General features: G+C 46.0%; 3 protein-coding genes and 1 pseudogene across 3 annotated transcripts; 3 read left to right on the plus strand and 1 right to left on the minus strand.

Annotated features, from left to right (window-relative positions):
* Positions 1–595: 595 nt before the first annotated feature.
* LOC144607230 (histone H3-like) lies at positions 596–1,018 on the plus strand. The gene has a single exon (XM_078423912.1). It carries the CDS (start codon positions 596–598, stop codon positions 1,004–1,006), a length of 411 nt encoding a protein of 136 aa, XP_078280038.1. The 3' UTR covers positions 1,007–1,018.
* An 11,470-nt stretch (positions 1,019–12,488) lies between these two features.
* On the plus strand, positions 12,489–13,112 carry LOC144607445 (histone H1-like). Its single transcript, XM_078424307.1, has one exon. It carries the CDS (start codon positions 12,489–12,491, stop codon positions 13,110–13,112), a length of 624 nt encoding a protein of 207 aa, XP_078280433.1.
* A 4,190-nt stretch (positions 13,113–17,302) lies between these two features.
* On the minus strand, positions 17,303–17,777 carry LOC144607446 (large ribosomal subunit protein eL20 pseudogene; annotated as a pseudogene).
* Positions 17,778–19,865: 2,088 nt separating this feature from the next.
* Positions 19,866–20,231, plus strand: LOC144607151 (histone H2B 1.2-like). Its single transcript, XM_078423790.1, has one exon. It carries the CDS (start codon positions 19,866–19,868, stop codon positions 20,229–20,231), a length of 366 nt encoding a protein of 121 aa, XP_078279916.1.
* Positions 20,232–23,022: the final 2,791 nt, after the last annotated feature.

The raw sequence follows: 23,022 nt of genomic DNA on the forward strand, positions 1-23,022 counted from the left end.
TGTTTGCAAATGCCTAATCTCTGCTTCCATGACTTTTTAAAATAAAACAAAAAGAGATACAGCTCGTGGAGGTGAAATTAAAATTAACAGAGAAAGCAAAGAACAGTTCATTAAATATGACCAATTGGCCAGATTCAGACAGAGTGGATTCTAGTGCAAATATTCAATCAGTAACATCCAAAGTTTAAAGATCACGAAGCAGAAACTTTTCAAGAAATAGTTATAAATGCCAATTATCAACTTATCCAAGAAGTTTAAAAAAAATTGTTTGCAAACATTTTATGTACGAAGAAATCGCATAGTTATGAACACCCCAGTCTCGCACACAGAATCTGTCTACTAAAATGGCGCTGAAATTGACCCATGCCCAACTACGGTTTTCAGAGTCGAGTGGTCTATTTTGGTACTCCAGTAACTTTGGCGCTGACAGACCTGCAGCCAATCGCAGCGCTTGAACACTGTGAGCGACAGTCTGAATACCAGCCAATCACAAGCTGTGGGCCGGCCCTTCACCAACGCTTTAAAAGCCGCTCCCAGAGCCGGCTCCGTCATTCCAGTCCCTGTACTTCACACTGAGTTCCGCTGTTGAAGGGGAATGGCCCGGACCAAGCAGACAGCGCGCAAATCGACCGGAGGGAAAGCTCCTCGCAAACAGCTGGCGACCAAAGCAGCGCGGAAGAGCGCTCCGGCCACGGGTGGAGTGAAGAAGCCTCATCGCTACCGGCCCGGCACCGTGGCTCTGAGAGAGATCCGGCGCTACCAGAAATCCACCGAGCTACTCATCCGCAAACTGCCCTTCCAGCGCCTGGTGCGGGAGATCGCTCAGGACTTCAAGACAGACCTGCGCTTCCAGACCTCGTCCGTCATGGCCCTGCAGGAGGCCAGCGAGGCTTACCTGGTGGGGCTCTTTGAGGACACCAATCTCTGCGCCATCCACGCCAAGCGAGTCACCATCATGCCCAAAGACATCCATCTGGCCCGCCGCATCCGCGGGGAGCGCTCCTGAACTTGACCTCGACTCCACTGATGACAAACGGCTCTTTTAAGAGCCACTGACCCAGCTCAAGAAAGAGCTGTGCCCCTATTGTCTTGTTATATTACTGTCCCCGTCTTTATAGTACTTTTTAGTAAAGGTACAGTTTAACGGATTACATTTTTTAAAGGGGAGTGAGTTGATTTAATTTGGGGGTCGGACATGTCAGTTGAGAACGGCCCATGGAGTGCTCATCCTGCAACATGTGGAAGATCAAGGATATTGTCGGTGTCCCTGATGATTATGTGTGCAGGAAGTGTGTCCAGCTGCAGCTCCATTGAACGGTTGGATTCATACTGGAGCATCCATGATGCTAAGAAGGTCGTGAATAGCACGTACAGTGAGTTGACCACACCGCAGGTAAAAGTTAAGTGGACAGAAAGGGAACGGGTGGCCACGAGCCAGCGTAGCAGTAGGCAGGTAGTGCAAGAGTCCCCTGCGGTCATCTCCCTCCTAAACAGATATATCATTTTGGATACTGTTGGGGGAGATGGCTCATCAGCGGAAGGCAGCAGCAGCCGCCAAGTTCATGGCAGCGTGCGTGGCTCTGCGGCAAAGGAGGGGAGGAAAAAGAGTGGAAGGGCTTTAGTAATAGGGGATTCAATTGTAAGGGGAATAGATAGGCGTTTCTGCGGCTGCAAACGAGACTCCAGGATGGTATGTTGCCTCCCGGGTGCAAGGGTCAGGGATGTCTCTGAGCAGCTGCAGAACATTCTAGAGGGGGAGGGTGAACAGCCAGTTGTGGTGCACATTGGCACCAACGATATAGGTAAAAAACGGGATGAGGTCCTACAAGGTGAATTTAGGGAGCTAGGAGATAAACTTAAAAGTAGGACCTCAAAGGTAATAATCTCTGGATTACTACCAGTGCCACGTGCTAGTCAGAGTAGAAATAGGAGGATATTTCAGATGAATACGTGGCTTGAAAAATGGTGCAAGGGGGAGTGATTCAAATTTCTAGGACATTGTAACCAGTTCTGGGGGAGGTGGGACCAGTACAAACCGGACGGTCTGCACCTGAGCTGGAATGGAACCAATGTCCTTGGGGGAGTGTTTGCTAGTGCTGTCGGGGAGGATTTAAACTAATGTGGCAGGAGGCTGGGAGCATGAGCAGAGAGACAGGGGTGTAAAATGAGGGTAGAAGCAATAGGTAGCAAGGTGAAAAGGAAAAGTGGCAGGCAGACAAATCCAGGGCAAAAATCGAAAAGGGCCACTTTTCAACATAATTGTATAAGGGGTAAGAGTGTTGTAAAAACAAGCCTGAAGGCTTTGTGTCTCAATGTAAGGAGCATTCGTAATAAGGTCGATGAGTTAAATGTGCAGATAGTTATTAATGAATATGATATAGTTGGGATTACGGAGACATGGCTCCAGGGTGACCATGGCTAGGAGCTGAACATCCAGGGATATTCAATATTCAGGAGTGATAGACAGAAAGGAAAAGGAGGTGGGGTAGCGTTGCTGGTTAGAGAGGAGATTAACGCAATAGAAAGGAAGGACATTAGCTTGGAGGATGTGGAATCGATATGGGTAGAGCTGCGAAACACTAAGGGGCAGAAAACGCTAGTGGGAGTTGTGTACAGGCCACCTAACAGTAGTAGTAGAGTTGGGGATGGCATCAAACAGGAAATTGGAAATGCGTGCAACATAGGTAAAACAGTTATAATGGGTGACCTCAATCTACATATAGATTGGGTGAATCAAATTGGCAGAGGTGCTGAGGAAGAGGATTTCTTGGAATGTATGCGGGATAGTTTTCTAAACCAACATGTAGAGGAACCAACGAGAGAGCAGGCTATTCTAGACTGGGTATTGAGTAATGAGGAAGGGTTAGTTAGCAGTCTTCATGTGCGTGGCCCCTTGGGCAAGAGTGACCATAATATGGTTGAGTTCTTCATTAAGATGGAGAGTGACATAGTTAATTCAGAAACGGTTCTGAACTTAAAAAAAGGTAACTTTGAGGGTATGAGACGTGAATTGGCCAAGATAGACTGCATGGTCGTTCCTGTACAGCAATTTTGAACTTAAACCCAACTATAGACTGGTAGTGGGGCTATTTGTTAGAAATTTCCTGTTATTTGGAATGTGGGCAGTACAATCAAAGCCAGCATTTATTTCCCCACCCAAAACACCCTTTGCAAAGATAGTGGTGAGATGCCTTCTTGAAAAGTGCAGTCTTGCAACATAGACTACAGATCATAGAACAATACAGCACAGGAACAGGCCCTTCAGCCCACAATATTTGTGTCAAACAACATGCCAGGATAAACTAATCTCATCAGCTTGCCCATGATCAATATCCCTTTTATCCATGCTTATTCATGTGGCTATCTCAAAGCCTCCAAAAGACCACTATTGTATCTGCCTTCACCACCACTGGCAGCATGTTCCAGGAAGTCACTGCCCTGTACACCCCCTTTAAACTTGTCCATTTCAATTTAAGCCGATGCCCTCTAGTCTTGGACATTTCCACCCAATGAAAAAGGTTATGACCATCTACCCTATGGTGCTCATGTGGAGGCAAGGACACCGCTGGAGCTTCTGGGAACTGCACCTGCAGGAATTGTGTCCAGGTGCAGCTCCTGAGTGAACATGTTGGGCAACTGGAGAAGCAGTTGGTTGACCTCAGAGCCATCCGGGAAGATGAATTTCGTGGACAGGACCTACAGTGAGGTTGTCACGTCAAGGATACAGGAAGAGCAAAGGTGGTTGACTGTGAGAAAGGGCAATACAAGTGGAGTGCAGGAGACCCCGGTGGCTGTGCGGAATGAAAACAGATACACCTTCTTGGGAGCTGTCAGGGTAGAAGATGCTTCTAGTCCGAATGGCGGACAGGTCGGTGGCTCCAATAACAATGATGAGACTCGACCGGTGAGACTGAAGTTGGGCAGAGCCATAGTGGTGGGTGACTCCATTGTCTGAGGTGCGGTCAGGAGATTCTGTGGTGGCAGGCGAGACTCGAGGATGGTCTGTTGCCTCCCTGGTGCCAGGGTTAAAGATGTCACGGCCCAACTTCAGAACATCCTCGAGAGGGAAGGTAAACAGCCAGAAGTAGTTGTGCATCTGGGCACGAACGATGTCAGGAGGAAGAGGAAGGAGGTTCTGCATCGCGAGTTTAAGGAGTTAGGAAGAAGACTAAAGAGCAGGAATTCTAGGGTGGTTATCTCTGGATTGCTTCATGTAACTCGTGCTGCTGAGGGCAGGAACTGGGAGATGGGGGATATGAATGTATGGCTGAGAGGCTGATGTAGGGAGCAGGGATTTAGATTTATAAACCATTGGGATCTCTTCAGGGTGACCTGTAAAAAAGGGACGGGTTACACCTTAACTGGAGGGGGACCAGTGTTCTGGCAGGCAGGTTTGCTAGTGCTACACGTGTGTGTTTAAACTAAATAGTGGTTGGTAGGGAGGGGGGGGGGCAGGAGGGGTTGACAAATTGGGAATATAAAGATGGAGTTAAAAGGGAAGTGATTACAGGAAAAGTTGCAAAAGACTCCCGAATTAATGGGAAGGAAAGTTCGAGAAGGGATAAGAGAGTAAGGTCAGAGCCAATAGTGACCGGTGTGAGAGGGGAGGTGAATACCAAGGTTAAAGTGTTGTATTTGAATGCGCGAAGTATAAAACATAATGTGCATGAGCTTGAGACTCAGACATTGGCAAGTATGATGTTGTGGGAATCACAGAGACATGGCTGCAAGAGGACCCGGACTGGGAGCTGAATATTCAGCGGTATACGACCTATTGAAAAGACAGACAGGTGGGCAGAGGTGGTGAGGTCACTCTGTTGGAAGGAATGATATTCAGCCTCTTGCAAGGAGTGACATAGAATCAGGAGATGTAGAATCAGTATGGACAGAAGTATGGACAATTACTACTCAGAAAATTGACAAGATTTTGGAGGTTTTTTCCATATCTTAAAAATATGAGCATGGTTTTGTTCTTGACGAGTTTCAGATATAATTTTGATAATATTTTTACACAATCCAAATACTAAAACTCGTTTGTTTGTTTGTTTGTTCCTGAACTACAGCCAAAATGGTACACGATAGTGCAACAATTTTAGGCCCACCTTACTCACCATCATCACTTTTGTGTGAATGGAAGAAGTTTCATTGGAATCGGTGTTATATTTTTAAAGTTATTCACATTTTAAAGTTTTTATAACACAAATTATCTACTTGCCAATTTTACTTCAAAACTACTCTCCATTCCAATGACTTATCCAGACTTTGAATATAGTTGTTCATTAACACTCACTTACAATATTACATTTCCTTGCTTTTACTTTTTCATGTGCAATTTATGTATGATTATATTCGCGTGTGTGTTTATCTGGGTCTATGTGCCTATGATTCTGCTGCAAACAAGATTTTATTTGCATCTGTACCTCGACAATAAACTTGGTTTGACTTAAATTAAATAACACTATCATCACATGGACTTCCAAAGTTCACAGAGAAGGTTCTACATTATTTGTGTGATGTTTGGTGGACTGTGTGGGGTGGGAGGACCCGTTGCTCCTCCTGTGCAGCAAGGGCGCTGCACAGGACAAAGGGAGATTTTTTGTACATAGTTAACTTGGCTGTACACAGTGTGTGAATGTGCAGTCAGATTGTGTAGTTGCAGCCATTTTGGTTGTCCAGCATTGAGTTACTGTAATAAAGACTTCTGTACTACCTTGAAGACTCGCAAAGTTTCATACAGGCATAGAACAAGAACACGAAAGTGGTGTCAGGTACGGGAGACATCGGATTGTGTCCAAAGACCAAGATAAGAGCCTATTTTTCGAAAAAATATTTAAACATGTCTCTGCAATTTGATCGTTTCGATCCCGAGCGAGAAAGGTAGTCGTCGTATTTAATACGTGCTGAGTTTTATTTTGAAAGTATGGCAATTACGACAGACCTGATGAAGAAGGCTTTCTTGTGTTCATCAATGTCTCCAGAAACGTTTGCACTACTTCAAAATTTACTTACAGAAGAAGTAACTGAAGTTTCATATGCTGAAATCACAATGGCTTTGCAGCTGCATTACGAAGAAAGTCGAAATGTCCTCGCAGCTCGTCTCGATTTCTACCAGATGGTGCAACAGGAAGACCAATCTATCACCGAATTTCTTGCCGAACTTGGCACCAAGGCAAAGGCATGTGATTTTAAAGCTCAATGCTGTGAGAAGTGCCAAGACATTGCGTTGCGAGATAGACTGGTCATGGGCTGCAGGCATGCATTCATCGAGCAGGTGATTCTCAAAGAATCGGATGCCTCATTGAAGACTGTGCTGCAGTGTGCTAAGATGGCCGAGCTGCTAAGTAAAGAACTGCACAAAATGGCCGGCGATATAGCATCGAAGCTCCCTCAAGAGGTGCATACAGTTCGTCAGACTCGTCCGCAACGCCAGAAACCATTTGATCGACCTAGAGCAAATCCGGAGAAGAAAGGGCAGTTTCAGAAGAGCCGCCCCCCTGTGGGGGGAGGATCGAAACCCTGCTACCGGTGTGGCTCAACTGCTCATCATCACTGTGAGTGCCCGTATATCGAGTCCGTTTGTAACGCCTGTAACCGAAAAGGTCATCTCCAGGCAGTGTGTCAATCCATAGGAAAGCTGAGAAAGGGCAAGAAAGCACAAAATACAGTTGACTAAATCATGGAGACCATTTCTATTGAAGTGCTCCGTGTGTCCACGATCACCGACAAGCCGAGGATTTCGCTGCGGGTCTCGAACGTCGACCTACAGTTCCAGGTGGATACTGGTGCGGCTGTGTCGGGACATCCTGGAGAGGATCGGATCGCCGAAGCTGAAACCGGCCAAGATCTGCCTTTTCAGATATGGACGACAGGCCATTCCCACAAAAGGCAAATGCACTGTCGCCGTTTCCTGTAATGATATGACACAGATGTTGCCGCTGATCGTAGTTGGCAAAGAAGGTACATCCCTGTGCGCCATCGACTGGATCCGTGTTTTCAAGCTTGACATAAACGCCTTGATCTAGGAAGGGTCAACCATGGCATTGTCATCTACCACGGACTGTAACATGGTCAGCAAGTGCGAGAACAACCTGCAGAAGGTTCTTCACCAGTTTCCGGCCATTTTCGCAACTGGACTCGGGCACTGCACAAAGATGATGCTATTCCTAACTTCTTCAAACCAAGACCAGTTCCGTTCAGTCGGATGGACGCCGTCAACAAGGAACTCTGCCGTCTTGAAGAAATGGGAATTATCATTCAGAATGGGCCACACCCATAGTTGTCGTTCAGAAACCTTGCGGCAAGGTGCGCATCTGAGGCGACTACAAAGTGACTGTAAACCCTCAATTGCACATTGATCAACACCCCACACCAAGAGTGGACGAGATGTTCGTCAAGCTGCACGAAGGACAGTACTTCTCAAAAATGGACATGTCACAGGCCGCACAGAGGAAGAACAACTGCAGAACCTAAAACAGGTCCTCACGGTGCTGAACAACTACGGCATGAAGTTGCGCATGGATAAGTGCGCATTCTTCCGAAAACAGGTCACTTATCTCAGACATGTGATCTCGGCAAGTGGTCTGAAGCCATCGGAAGAAAGAGTGGACGCCATTGTGCAATTACCGACGCCCGAAAATGTGAAGCAACTTGAAAGCTTCATTGGCAAGGTGAACTACTATGGCAACTTCATACCGACACTTTCGACCTAGTGCGTACCATTGAACAACCTACGAAAACAGGATGTCGAATGGCACTGGTCCAAAGAGAGTGACCATGCAATCACCAGGTTGAAGGAGATGCTCTCCCAGAAGACGCATTTGGTCCACTGTGACCCATTGAAGCCGATCTCGCTGGCCGCCGATGCATCGCCGTACGGTCTTGGAGCTGTAATCTCACAAACGGCGCAGAACAGCAAGGAAGAACCAATCGCGTTCGCATCCAAAATGCTGATGACCGCCGAGAAAAACTACAGCCAAGTGGAGAAAGAAGCACTGGCGATCGTCAAATCTGGCCAGCTCCTGCCTTATGCCTCTGTAATCCCCGTTGCTATACTGCAATACTGACACTTCTGATTTTCCCTTCTCCCTCTCAATTTGTAGAGTAAAACTTATCATATTGCGATCACTGCCTCCTAATGGCTCTTTTACCTTGAGTTCCCTTATCAGATCAGGTTCATTACACTACACTAAATCCAGGATTGCCTTCTCCATGGTAGGCTCCAGTACAAGCTGTTCTAAGAATCCATCTTGGAGGCACTCCACAAACTCCCTTTCCTGGGGTCCAGTACCAACCTGATTTTCCCAGTCTACCTGCATGTTGAAATCTCCCATAGCACAAAGATGAAGGCACAGCATTACATTTGCGACATGCCAATTGTAGCTCTTGATTCAACTTGTACCCGATGTCGAGGCTGCTATTTGGGGGCCTGTAGATAACTCCCATTAGGGTCTTTTTACCATTACAATTCCTCATTTCTATCCATACTGATTCTACATCTCCTGATTCTATGTTACCCCTTGCAAGGGAGTGAATATCATTCCTTACCAACAGAGCCATCCCACCCCCTCTGCCCACATGTCTGTCTTTTCTATACGTTGTGTACCCCTGAATATTCAGTTCCCAGCCCTGGTCCTCTTGTAGCCATGTCTCTGTGATTCCCACAACATCATACTTGCCAATGTCTAACTGAGCCTCAAGCTTATCCACTTTATTTTTTATACTCCCCTTTAAGGTGTACTTGACCGACTATACAGAGGAGCATATCTCAACGTTGATGTGACATTTGAACAACTTCAATAGTTTAGGGTAATAGGTCAGAAGTAATAGGTCGACCCCAGCGTCCTTCTTGATGTCCTTGAAATCCTTCCATATCCGGAGAACTTCTCCAGTACAGAGGATATGAATCAACTCCTCACCTTGTGCTTTCGATAAACGGCTTCGGGAATCTCTTACTGCATCTTCCATTCTTCCAACATGGAGAGGTGTGGTCACAGTATGGTTCATGAACAGACCTCCAACATTTGATTTTACAAAAAGCCCAAAATCTGGCACCGATCTACACAGACATCTTCAACCAGTCCCTACAAACCTGCAATGTCCCTGCCTGCTTCAAGATCTCCACTATTGTCCCTGTACCCAAAAAGACCAGGATCACTGGTCTTGATGACTACAGGCCTGTCGCACTGACCTACGATACGATAATACTTTATTGTCAGATCAAGTCTAAAAATTTTCTTGCATCTCAGCAGCTTCACTTACAACATCAACAAAGACAAAGAATGTAAGGCAAGAAACGAGGATACATATATTCACTATAACATTACAATCACAAATGACGACACATTCAAGACCCTTCAATGTACATTTGATCTGGGATTAAGTTCTATGATTAGTTTCAGGATTGACTGGTGCACAAAAGAGTGCTTCAGTCTAACCTTATTAAATCTTGGTACCCTGTACCTCCGATTTGATGGAAACAATTCGTATTCACTGTTCAGGACATGGTCGGGGTCGGAGACAATGTTGTTGGCCAACCTTAGCATGTTATTGTGGTAGGCTGATTCATAGAGTTTCTCAAGGGGTTGACCGATGATCTTTGAGCAGATTTTCATTTGGTGGAGCAGTTTTGACTTTAAAGTGGTGGACAAACACTTGTACCATGTGGTATTACAATACTGAAGAATACTCATAATCACAGAAGTAAGGAACAAAAAAAGAATTTGTCTACTTGTCCCAAAGGACCTAAGGCGGCGGGGAAAATAAATTCTTTGTTTTGTCCTTTTGCAGAAAGATTCAATGTGGTCTTTCCAGGATTGCAGATGGTTGATCATCACACTCAAGTATTTAAATGAACACACCTGCTTGAATTTTTTCATTATGGATAACAATAGGAACTATATGAGAGTCAGATGGTGAACCAAATACTATTTCTTCCGTTTTCTTTGTAATAATCTCGAGCATTATTATCACTCCACTCGACCAATTCGTTTACGCCAAGTTGGTGCAGCTCAGGGTTGACTGATTTACTCAACAGAGATATTAAAACGGTATCATCAGAATACTTTAGAATGTATTGATTTCATTTATCTGTACGACAGTCGTCAGTGTAAAAAATAAAAAGCATAGCTGAACTCACACAACCCTGTGGAGCCCCAACATTGGTCGTCAAGGCAGATGAAAGTGTTTTGTCTACCTTTACGAGCTGGGATCTGTTAGTGATGAAAGAGGCATACCAGTGAATCAAGTATGGATTCAATTCCTGCTGGACCATTTTTGACACCAAAAAATCTGCTTGTATTGTGTTGAAAGCTGATGAAAAATCTAGAAAGAGGGCTCTGTAGTCATGAAGACCTTTGAAAGAAGTGCTGGCCCAGCTGAAAAACATCACAAATCCCCTGCTGTTGCATACAGGGCCAATAGATCGGTGGATGACGCAGTCAACCTAGGCCTGCACTTCATCCTCCAGCACCTAGACCTATGCCAGGATTCTGTTTGTGGACTTTAGCTCTGCATTTAACACCATTGTGCCAGAGCTACTACACTCCAAACTCTCCCAGTTGACTGTGCCTGAACCCCTCTGTCAGTGGATCAACTTCCTGATGGACAGGAAGCAGCATGTGAGGCTGGGAAAGCACATCTCGGACCCGCAGACCCTCAGCATAGGAGCACCGCAAGGTTGCGTACTCTCCCCTCCTTTACTCTCTCTACACCAACGACTGCACCTCCACAGACTCCTCTGTCAAGCTCCTCAAGTTTGCAGATGACACAACCCTGATTGGACTGATCCAGGATGGGGAGGAATCTGCCTACAGATGGGAAGTGACACAGCTGGCGTCCTGGTGCCATCGCAACAACCTGGGGCTCAATGCTCTTAAGACAGTGGAACTAATTGTAGACTTTCGAAGAGCTCCCCCTCCCCTCTCATTCACCATCAACAACACCACAGTCACAGCTCTGGAGTAATTTAAGTTCCTTGGAATCATCATCTCCAGGGACCTTAAATGGGAGGCCACCATCGACCCCACAGTCAAAAAGGCCCAACAGAGGATGTACTTCCTGCGGCAACTGAGGAAACACAATCTGCCACAGGCAATGATGATCCAATTCTATACTGCTATCTTTGAGTCCGTCCTCACCTTCTCCATCATGGTCTGGTTTCGTTCAGCCATCAAGCACAGTATCCGGAGGCTGCAATGGATCGTTCGATCAGCTGAGAAGGTTGTTGGCTGCAACCTTCCCCCCCATTGACGAACTGTACACTGCAAGGGCCAGAAAGCAAGCGGGCAAAATCATCGCTCACCCTGGCTACAAAATCTTTGAAACACTTCCCCCTGGAAGGTGACTGTGTCAAAGCAGTCACAGCCAGACATAAAAACAGCTTTTATCCACGAGTGGTAGTTCTAGTCAATAACCAAAGGCTGTACTCTCTTTTTTGCTCTGGTTTATTTTCACCCACATGTTTAGACCATAATGTTGTATCCTTATTGTTTTGATGTGTTTATGCTTTATTCTTAATTGTTAACTGTATGTTTGTGTTGTCATTTGTGAGCAGAGCACCAATGAATATGTTTATTAGCTAAGTATGTGCATATACAAGGATATATACTTAGCACATACTTAGCCAATAAACTTATTCATTAATTCATTCATTCATAATTTTGATGTCCAAAATTCAGAATATTACATCAAAATTCATAATATGGCACATAATGCAACTTTTCAGCAAAAAAAAAGAATGCGCAACCTGGGGCATCCCCTTTTCCCTTTCAATGATTACAAATCCCCAAATATACCCTTTCTATGGTTTATTTTTCTCTGAACGAAAGCTCATGTTGGTTTCCATGACCCAGAAATTCTGGTAAAAAATCCTGTTTGATTGGACCCTCGTATTTCCCGCCAGAGGCGTCACTTCGCTGACAAATATTGAATTTATGAATTGATTGGATTATTTCGATGCTCTGATATGGTATTTTGTTCCTTGGGGGCAAGCTCTTTTCTTTCCACCCACTGGACCTCGACCTGATGCTCTTTAGTTCTTCAATTATTGATTTGATCGGTTCCCCGTGGAAGACGCCACCCAGTTAGTAAAACAAAAAGAAAAATAAGAGTAAAAATTAAGATTCAATTACTGAGGCGAAATTTCATCAGAAATCCTATTATATATTATAAAGAATAATTTGACATGTTCTGAAAGACGCGTTACCTTTATGGATGCATTCAACAATGTAAATAATTGATATACGCATTTTCAGCAAAACGGCATTTTGTTTTTCTCCAACATTTGTTATTTGTAAAAGTATTTTTTTTTCCATTCAAGAAAAGATTTAGGGACAGACTGCATTACTTGTTGTTTATATCGTTGAGCTGCCTTGACTCTGCGGCGTCCGGCACCCCCAGTTAAATACCGGCAGCGGATGGAAACGTTTCATTCCTCCTAAGCGAGTCAGACGCGCTGGGATCGAAGGCGGAAACGGTTTTTAATTACAACCATGACCAACACTGTACGCGCCAAACGTGCACGGGGAAAAACCAAGCCCCCGAAGGTCGCTAAAAAGGACGCCGTGTCCAAGCTAATCTTACAGGCGGTCGCGGCTACGAAGGGGCGCCGCGGGCTCTCGCTAGTCAATGTCAAGAAGATGCTGTCGGGAAGCGGCTACGATGTGGCGAAGAATAATTCTCGAATCAACCAGGCGGTCAGAACCCTGATGAACAAGGGCTCGTTAGTGTATGTCTCGGGCACGGGCGCCTCTGGTTCTTTCAAAGTTAACAAGGAGCATCAGGTCGAGGTGCAGCGGGTGGAGCGAAAAGAGCTTGTATCCGGCGCCGCGGCCCCCAAACAATCGAGGGGCAAACGTGCGGCCAAGAGGCCCGCCCCCGCCAAGAAACCCAGAAAGAAACAGACGAAAGACGGTGACCGCGGGAAAATGGCGAAAGGCGGTAAAAAGCTGAAAAATGTCCCGAGAAAAAAAGCAGCCAAGAAAAGCGTGAAAGGAAAACGCCAACGGGCGAAGCCAAATAAACCAACCAGACCGCCGAAGAAAGAAGAAAACCCTCTGGCCGAGACCTCCGTGAAAGGAAACCAAGCTGGTTCGGAGCAACAAGAGAGCATCTGAGTGAAGGCAGACAATTTAGTACAGATTAAACGGCTCTTTTCAGAGCCACAAAAAATATCTGATCAAAAGGCCAAAACGATTGTATGAAGTTTCATTTGGGATACTGAACAGAGGGGGATTGGAAATGAAACAATTGTTAAAGATGCGATAACAATGGAGGACACGGCTGGGGGGAACCGCCGTGACAGAGGGGGAAGGACAATTAACAGTGCAGAACCCGGCATAGGGGGACCGCCGTGAGGGAGGGGGAGGGGGGGGAGGGAACAATGGAGGGCCCGGCCTGGGGGAACTACCAGGGAGAGAGGGGAAACAAAGGAGGAGCTGGCAAGGGTACTTTGTAACTTTGTCAGTGCCATTTATGTGGCGACTATTTGCATACCTTGGGTGTGCAAGCAAAGAATTTCACTGTGGCTGTCACATGTGACAAAAAGTATTCCATAAAGTATTTGCATCATTTCTGGATCTTATACTGATGTCCGGCATTTGCAGATGTTTTGCCGTTTGATTACCGATCGGTTGTACTGGTTTGCTTGTTTGCTGGAAGACCTCAATGGGTCAATCAGCTTTTCAGTGTGTTAAGCATCACGGATGCTGCTTGACACACTTATTTCTTAGAACTGCTCCTGAAAGCAGTCTCCCAATCGTGCTTGGTTCTCTAATATGGAGGAAACCATTTGTCAAGTATCGATTTGGTATCCTATTGCAACTTTTTCTCTTTGAATAATAGTGATATGTTGGGGGAGTCCAGAACCAGGGGTCACCGTTTAAGAATAAGGGGTAGGCCATTTAGGACTGAGATGATGATAAACATTTTCACCCAGAGAGTTGTGAATTTGTGGAATTCTCTGCCACAGAAGGCAGTGGAGGTCAATTCACTGGACGTTTTCAAGAGAGAGTTAGATATATCTCTTAGGGCTAATGGAATCAAGGGATATGGGGAAAAAGCAGGAACGGAGTATTGATTTTGGATGATCAGCCATGATCATGTTGAATGACTGTACTGGCTCAAAGGGCCGAATGGCCGACTCCTGCACCTATTTTCTATGTTTCACCATCACCCATCAAATACCTGCAACCCTACAAATTTATAAATGTGTTTTCCAACATATTTTGAACATGGGTATTCCATATCCTTCCTTGAATGGTCTGAAGAGGGTTCCCAACCTGAATTCTCACCTATCCATGTTCTCCAGAGATGCTGCCTGACCCGCTCAATGCCTTCAACACCTTGTGTCTTTTCTCAGGGAAGGATTCCGTTGAATGGCAACTCATCCACCATGATAGCATGGTGGCCACATGGTGCACCATTTACCATCATCAGCAGCACCTCCCTAAACTGAAGCACAAAAGCAGAAACTACAACAGTAGATATGGCAGAGACTGAATGAAGAACAATTGTTATGAATGGTTGAAAGTTCAAATTCCCTGTTATATCCTTATAAACATTTTAAATAACTGATGCCCCAGAAGAGTTGGCAGTACGTCTAGTTGTTTGTCAAAGCAAACTATGTCATTGACTCATAGAGTGATACAGTGTGGAAACAGGCCCTTCGGCCCAACTCGCCCAACAATGTCCCAGCTGCACTAGTCCCACTTGCCTGCGATTGCTCCATATCCCTCCAAACCTGTCCTATCCATGTACCTGTCTTTCTGTTTCTTAAACGATGGGATAGACCCAGCCTCAACTACCTCCTTTGGCAGCTTGTTCCGTACACCCACCACCCTTTGTGTGAAAAAGTTACCACTCGGATTCAATAGACAATAGACAATAGGTGCAGGAGTAGGCCATTCAGCCCTTCGAGCCAGCACCGCCATTCAATGCGATCAAGGCTGATCACTCTCAATCAGTACCCCGTTCCTGCCTTCTCCCCATACCCCCTCACTCCGCTATCCTTAAGAGCTCTATCCAGCTCTTGAAAGCATCCAACTAACTGGCCTCCACTGCCTTCTGAGGCAGAGAATTACACACCTTCACCACTCTCTGACTGAAAAAGTTCTTCCTCATCTCCGTTCTAAATGGCCTACCCCTTATTCTTAAACTGTGGCCCCTTGTTCTGGACTCCCCCAACATTGGGAACATGTTTCCTGCCTCTAATGTGTCCAATCCCCTAATTATCTTATATGTTTCAATAAGATCCCCCCTATCCAAATGCTGTATACAAGCCTAATTGCTCCAGCCTTTCAACATACGACAGTCCCGCCATTCCGGGAATTAACCTAGTGAACCTACGCTGTACGCCCTCAATAGCAAGAATATCCTTCCTCAAATTTGGAGACCAAAACTGCACACAGTACTCCAGGTGCGGTCTCACCAGGGCCCGGTACAACTGTAGAAGGACCTCTTTGCTCCTATACTCAATTCCTCTTGTTATGAAGGCCAACATTCCATTGGCTTTCTTCACTGCCTGCTGTACCTGCATGCTTCCTTTCAGTGACTGATGCACTAGGACACCCAGATCTCGTTGAACATCCCCTCTTCCTAACTTGACACCATTCAGATAATAATCTGCCTTTCTATTCTTACTTCCAAAGTGAATAACCTCACACTTATCTACATTAAACTGCATCTGCCATGTATCCGCCCACTCACACAACCTGTCCAAGTCACCCTGCAGCCTTATTGCATCTTCCTCACAATTCACACTACCCCCCAGCTTAGTATCATCTGCAAATTTGCTAATGGTACTTTTAATCCCTTCGTCTAAATCATTAATGTATATCGTAAATAGCTGGGGTCCCCCACTGGTCACTGCCTGCCATTCCGAAAGGGACCCATTTATCCCCACTCTTTGCTTTCTGTCTGTCAACCAATTTTCTATCCATGTCAGTACCCTACCCCCAATACCATGTGCTCTAATTTTGCCCACTAATCTCCTATGTGGGACCTTGTCGAAGGCTTTCTGAAAGTCGAGGTACACCACATCCACTGACTCTCCCCTGTCAATTTTCCTAGTTACATCCTCAAAAAATTCCAGTAGATTTGTCAAGCATGATTTCCCCTTCGTAAATCCATGCTGACTCGGAATGATCCTGTTACTGCTATCCAAATGCTCAGCAATTTCCTCTTTTATAATTGACTCCAGCATCTTCCCCACCACTGATGTCAGACTAACTGGTCTATAATTACCCGTTTTCTCTCTCCCTCCTTTCTTAAAAAGTGGGATAATATTTGCTATCCTCCAATCCACAGGAACTGAGCCTGAATCTATAGAACATTGAAAAATGATCTCCAATGCTTCCACTGTTTCTAAAGCCACCTCCTTAAGTACCCTGGGATGCAGACCATCAGGCCCTGGGGATTTATCAGCCTTCAGTCCCATCAGTCTACCCAAAACAATTTCCTGCCTAGTGTGGATTTCCTTCAGTTCCTCCATCACCCAGTCTGCCATTTCTTTGTTCCCCATAATAAATTCCCCTTCAAGGGACCCACATTTGCCTTGACTATTTTTTTGCTCTTCACGTTCCTATTAAATCTTTTCCCCTTCACCTTGAATTCTCTCCCCCCTCTCTCTCCCCCTCTCTCCCCCCTCCCTCTCCCCCTCTCTCTCTCTCTCTCTCCCTCTCCCACCCATCTTCACCCCCTCCCTCTCTCCCTCTCTCAAAGTAGTTCATTCACATGGGGTTAATGTGATTAAATGATCAGGTTAGTCAGTGTGACACCAGTACCCCGAGTTGTTTCATGAGATCCTGCCGTATTCTGTTATCCACAAAAATAAAATGTTGGGCGTCCTTCAGTTATTTTGAATGGCTCTGAAAAGAGCCTTTAGATTGTGATATGGTGAAGCATGTCTTTGTTTGGAGTTGGTGTATTTGGTGACTGCTTTTGTTCCTTCAGACAGCGTGCTTGGCTAGCTCCCCAGGCAGCAGAAGGCGTATGGAGGTCTGGATCTCCTAAGACATGGTCTGTCGCTTGCTGTACCGGATAAGACGAGAAGCCTCAGAGGCAATGCGCTTGAAGATGCCATCGACGAACGAGTTGATGATACTCATAGCGGAGGAAGAGATGCCCGTATCCAAGTGAACCTGCTTCAGCACTTCGCCGATGCATACACTGTAGCTGGGCCTCCTTGTTTTTGTTTCCTTTCACCTTTGCCTATCTTTTTAATGGGCGCTTCCTTTGCCTCCTTCTTCGACGCTCTGCGTTTTTTTTGTCAGCCAATGCTGTATTTTCTCACAGATCAGATAGACTATCAATACATTTTAGAAGGGGTTGGTATCTTGGTGGTGAAACGTGGCTTGTGTTGACGACGCAGAATTCTGTGTGGGAGAGGGAATCGTGGAACTGTTTCACTGCAGGGCGGCGACACTTGCTAGATGGGATCTCCTCTACCTTCATGATCTGAATGGAATGAGCGCGAGCGCAGAGGCGAACACCCACGTCACGGTAGCACAGCACCAGCAGTGGTCAGGTCCCAAGAGTCAGCACAGCCAAATCCCAAAGTTCTTCACCTTTTCTGGTGACTTCTCAAAAACCTGGCCACAGTAGACAATTTCACCAGCAGATATCTTCAGCTTCTTCATCAGTGAAATTAAGTACCAGAATCGAGACTTGGGAACAATATGATTTGGAGCATAGATTCGCATCCGGTAGAGAGCAGGGTTGGACTCTTTAGGCAAGCGTCGCCCGATCACCTTGTATTCCTTGAGCATGGCCGACGCTTTCATGTCACTTCTCCGCCGCCTGCGTTTCGATACCAATTCAAGCATGTCGGAGATAGTAATTATGCCGAAAGTGCATCGTGCACGCTCTTTAATAGATGACTATATGCAAATGAAGAATCGGAAAGTGAAGGATTCCTATTGGTGCCGTTGGCCAATCAGTAACGTCCGCAGTATTTCATGCAAATAATAACGCCGAACGCACGAGAAATATCGAATCCACGTGACCGCTATTCTGAGACACTTTCTGCTGCATTCATCACGCTCTTTATTTCTTATAGCTCCGACTGAAAGTTATCATTGGCATTGCATTAGCTGGGGAAGTTATCAGTCATGCTGAAACAAACAGAAAAAAAACACAGATGCTGGAAAGTGAAATATACCGATAAATCTTGGAAAATTTTAACAGGCGTGGCTGCATCAATGCAGAAACGAGTAAAAGTTTCACGTCGAGGGGCTGACGCGCTAAGTGTTTCCACCATTCCCTTTCTATTTCCAAACGTACGTACCTTCCCCTCCCACAATGATGATAAAGGCAGAGAATGTGCAAACTCAGTAATGTTCGCATCTTTTTTTAAACACAACACCCTTACCATTCGTGTGCCCCTCTGGGTGATATCCCTTCCCTTGTCTTTGGGGATGTCGCCATCGGAATTTGCCCCTCAATGCCCAGTAGCAGATGTTCACTGATCTATGGTCTTCTTCCACAGAGAAACAACAAAGTGTGCTCGAACAGCATAGGAACGACAACAATGTTTATGCCGAACATAATGTTAAAGTTAAACTGATCGCATTTGCCTATAATTATCTACATCTCTATTCCATGCACTTCCTTATGCCTATCTAAAAATCTTTTAAGCACCACTATCGTATCTGCCTCCACTGCAAGGTGATCCAGGTCCCCTCTACTCTCTGAGTAAACAATTAGCCCCACACATCTCCATTAAACTTCCTCCTCAGATCTATGCCCTCGAGCTTGGAAATTTCTACCTCGGAAAATGCACTTTTTTTTTGTTTGGGGAATATTATTTTATTCTGAACAGAAGTTTATTTTGGGGGGGAAAAGATGAGAATGTGCAAACAGCATGCTGATAGCACCCATTGGTAGGACTGAATCTTGGCCATAGGAAGCTGTGAGGTTACCTCAATAGTTGCTCCATCACAGCACAGATCTTTGCAATTTCGTGGAAGCAGTCAGTCGGGAGGCAGCTAAACCTGGACTTCAAGCATAACCTGATAATGAGAGTAACATCGACACTGTCAGTGTGGAACATCTACAGAAAACATCCCTTCTGCCATGTTTACATTTCATCTATAACCCGTATGTTTTACAATCTTTCGCTCTGTATATACCGCAAACGATTAAGATTAATATCGATGCCTTGTAACTTCCCACGGGCCTAACAACCATAGAATTCAGAAGTTAATGGCGCAGGACTGTTATTTTGACTGGTCTGTGGACCTTGCTGTTCCACAAGGAACAGTGCTAGGACCTCTGGTGTTTGTTTATATATATAAACAATTTGGATGAACATGCAAGTGGAATGATTAATAAGTTTGCAGACAACACAAAAGTTGGCAAAATTGTCAAACGATGTGGCAAGTTATAGATCATATGGAAACATGGACAGAGAAATGGCAGATGGAATTTAATTCAAACAATTATGAGTTGTTGCAAATTGAGAGGTTAAATATAAAAGGAAACCATTCAATGAATAGCAGAACCCATTGGAGCTTCGCTACACAGACGCATTGGGTGGGGCAAGTCTTTTGCTGCCTGGATGTGGCGACTTAAAAAAGATTGGGTGATAAAGACCCCAATCGGTTGATCGGCGCCAATTCCCAGTCCGTCATGTGACCCTGACTAGAACACTGGGCAGTGGGAACGGCTTCCGATTGGTGGAGGGAGGGATTGCGTTGCGTCCCCTCAGACATCGAATTAGAACGTTTAATGAGAAAAATAATTATTCATCTCCGACCGGCCAATGAGACCCGTTGCCGCTCCATCCTTCATTTGCATAGGGCGACGGCGCTGCTTATTTAATCCGCGCTCCGAGTGACTCGATCTTTCTGTATTTGAAATCATCTGAGGAAATGTTCGAGCAGCAGAAAGCAGCTCCCAAGAAGGGCGCAAAGAAAACTTTGCCGAAGCCAGTGGGCAAAAAACGTAGGAAGTCGAGGAAACAGAGTTACTCCATCTACATCTACAAAGTGATGAAACAGGTTCACCCTGACACCGGCATCTCTTCCAAGGCCATGAGCATTATGAGTTCTTTCGTCAATGATATTTTCGAGCGTATCGCGGGCGAAGCGTCCCGTCTGGCTCATTACAGCAAGCGGTCGACCATCAGCTCTCGGGAGATCCAGACCGCGGTGCGCCTACTTCTGCCTGGGGAGCTGGCCAAACACGCCGTGTCAGAGGGGACAAAGGCGGTGACCAAGTACACCAGCTCCAAATAAAGATCCAGAATGCGGACAAACAAACCGAAGACCCAACGGTTCTTTTCAGAACCACCCATGTTTTCGGTAAAGAGTTATAAATATTTAGACAAATATTTTTTACACAGATATTGCTCTCAAGATTTATGCTCCTGGTTTAATTTTTTTTCCACATTCTCGCATCCGCTATCCGGGATAACACATTTATCACCAGTGACGGCCGCACCATTTCAGGTAGAATCTAGCAGGAAGACCCGGACACTAACAACACAATTAACAGGAGGGCATAACTCCTTAAAAGAGTCATTTCCCCTGTTGCTGCCGAGGTCAGGTTCATGCGCGCTCCCCGCGGATACGACGGGCCAGCTGGATGGCTTGCCTTTGGACATGTTGGTGACTCGCTTGGCGTGGATGGCGCTCTGGTTGGTGTCATAGATCCCCACCAGGTGAGCCTCGCTGGCTTCCTGGGCAGGCTAAGACTTTATTTCTTGGAGGATGAGGGGTGATTTTATAGAGGTGTACAAGATCATGAGGAGAATAGATATGGTAATACACGGTCTTTTGCCTAGAATAGGAGAATCAAGAACCAGAGAACACATGTCTAAAGTGAGAGGGGAATGACTGACCAGGGACCGGAGGGACGACATTTTCACGCAGAGTGCAGTGGGTATATGGAACAAGCTCCCAGTGTTGGAGACAGAGATTCTCTCAATATTTAAGTATCTTAAGGATTCACCAAGGAAGAGAATGGTATAGACTAAATGTTCATAAATGGAATTCGATACATACGATACGATAGAACTTTGTTCATTGCAGGGGGGAAATTGATCTGCCAACAGTCATAAAAACACAAAATACATGAAATTAAAGTGACGTGTGGAAAGGATTGGGGATGTGCAAAGATTGGGGAGTGGGGCGAGTCAGACTTTGTCTACATTACGACATAAGGGGGAGGAATTATACAGTTTGATAGACACAGGAAAGAAGGATCTCCTGTGGCATTCTGTCCTGCATCTTGGTGGAACCAGTCTGTTCCGAAAGGTATCCCTCAGGCTGACCAGCGTGTCAAGGAGTCGATGAGCTGTATGGTCCAGGATGCTCCGCAGTTTGAGGAGCATCCTCCCCTCCAAGACCACAGGACGGAGACATCCTTCCTGACGAGTTTGTTAACTCTGTTGGCGTCTGTGGCCTTTGCCCTGCTGCCCCAGCACACGGCAACGAAGAAGAGTGCACTGGCTACCACCGATTGGTGGAACATCTGCAGCATCTTACTGCAGATGTTGAAGGAGTGGAGCCTGCTCAGAAAGTATAGCTGACTCTGTCCCTTCTTGTACAGGACCTCTACATTCCTGGACCTGTCCAGGTACGCTCCAAGGTGTTTATACTCCCTGATAAACTACATCCACACCATTGATGGAGACAGGGGTGTTCCTCTCCTCCTAAAGTTCCGCATTAACTCCTTAGTCTGGTTGGTGTTGAACTGCAGGTGATTCAGCCCACACCACTCAACAAAGGTGTTGACTGTATTCAGCTACCCTCCCCTCACTGACGCAGCCCACAATTGCAGAGTCATCTGAAAACATCTGCAGGTGGCAGGAGTCTGGGTTATATCTGAAGTCCGAGGTGTAGATGATAAACAGGAAGGGAGAGAGGATCGTCCCCTGTGAGGCCCATGTGTTGCTCACTACCATGTCCGAGACATAGTTTTGTAGCCTGACATATTGTGGTCATCCGGTCAGGTAGTTGCTGATCCAATGCACCAATGGGGCATCCACCCGCATCTTCGTCAATTTGCTCCCTAACAGTGCAGGCCGGTGGTGTTAAAAGCATTGGAAAGTTAAAAAAACGTGACTCCAACAATGCTTTCCGGCTTATCCAGTTGAGCATAGGACCGATGGAGCCTCAACCTCCATCTTTGTTGAGTAAGTGAACTGCATGAGGTCCAGGTAGGGTTTAACCAGGAGTCACAGCGTAGTGAGCACCAGCCCCTCCAGGGACTTCATGATGTATGAAGTCAGCGTCACCGGTCTGTAGTCATAGGAGGAACTGGGGTGTGTCCTCTTCGGTACAGGAACCAGGCAGGGTGTCTTCCACATCACAGGAACCATCTCCAGGCTCAGGTTGAAGATATGCTGGAGTACTCGGCACAACTGGCTGGCACAATAGACAATAGGTGCAGGAGTAGGCCATTCGGCCCTTTGAGCCAGCACCACCATTCAATGTGATAATGGCTGATCATTCTCAATCAGTACCCCGTTCCTGCCTTTTCCCTATACCCCCTGACTCCGCTATCCTTAAGAGATCTATCTAGCTCTCTCTTGAATGCATTCAGAGAATTGGCCTCCACTGCCTTCTGAGGCAGAGAATTCCACAGATTTACAACTCTCTGACTGAAAAAGTTTTTCTTCATCTCTGTTCTAAATGGCCTACCCCTTATTCTTAATGCCTTGAGTACCCGAGGGCTGACACCATCAGGACCTGTCGCTTTGCCTGGGTGGAGTCTGCTCAGCTCCCTCCTCACCTGCTCAGCCTTGATGGTCATGCATGACAAAGAAAGGGCAGAGGCAGTGGACCAGGGGGATTGATGGGGAGAGCCTGTCGGGGAGCAGGAGGGAGGGTGGGCAGAGGCCCCACCATCAATTTTATTAAAAATCAGGTTTAGCACGTTGGCCCAGTCCTAATTGTTTTCCCTTCCCAGGCCACTGGTCTTCTTGTACCCTTTAATGCACTTCATACTGCTCCACATATCCCTCATGTTGTTCTGCTGAAGCTTTAGCTCCAGCTTCTTCCTGTAGCCGTCCTGGCCCTGCCT

This window comes from Rhinoraja longicauda, chromosome 28, assembly GCF_053455715.1.
Source record: "Rhinoraja longicauda isolate Sanriku21f chromosome 28, sRhiLon1.1, whole genome shotgun sequence".
Classification (NCBI taxonomy): Eukaryota; Metazoa; Chordata; class Chondrichthyes; order Rajiformes; family Arhynchobatidae; genus Rhinoraja; species Rhinoraja longicauda.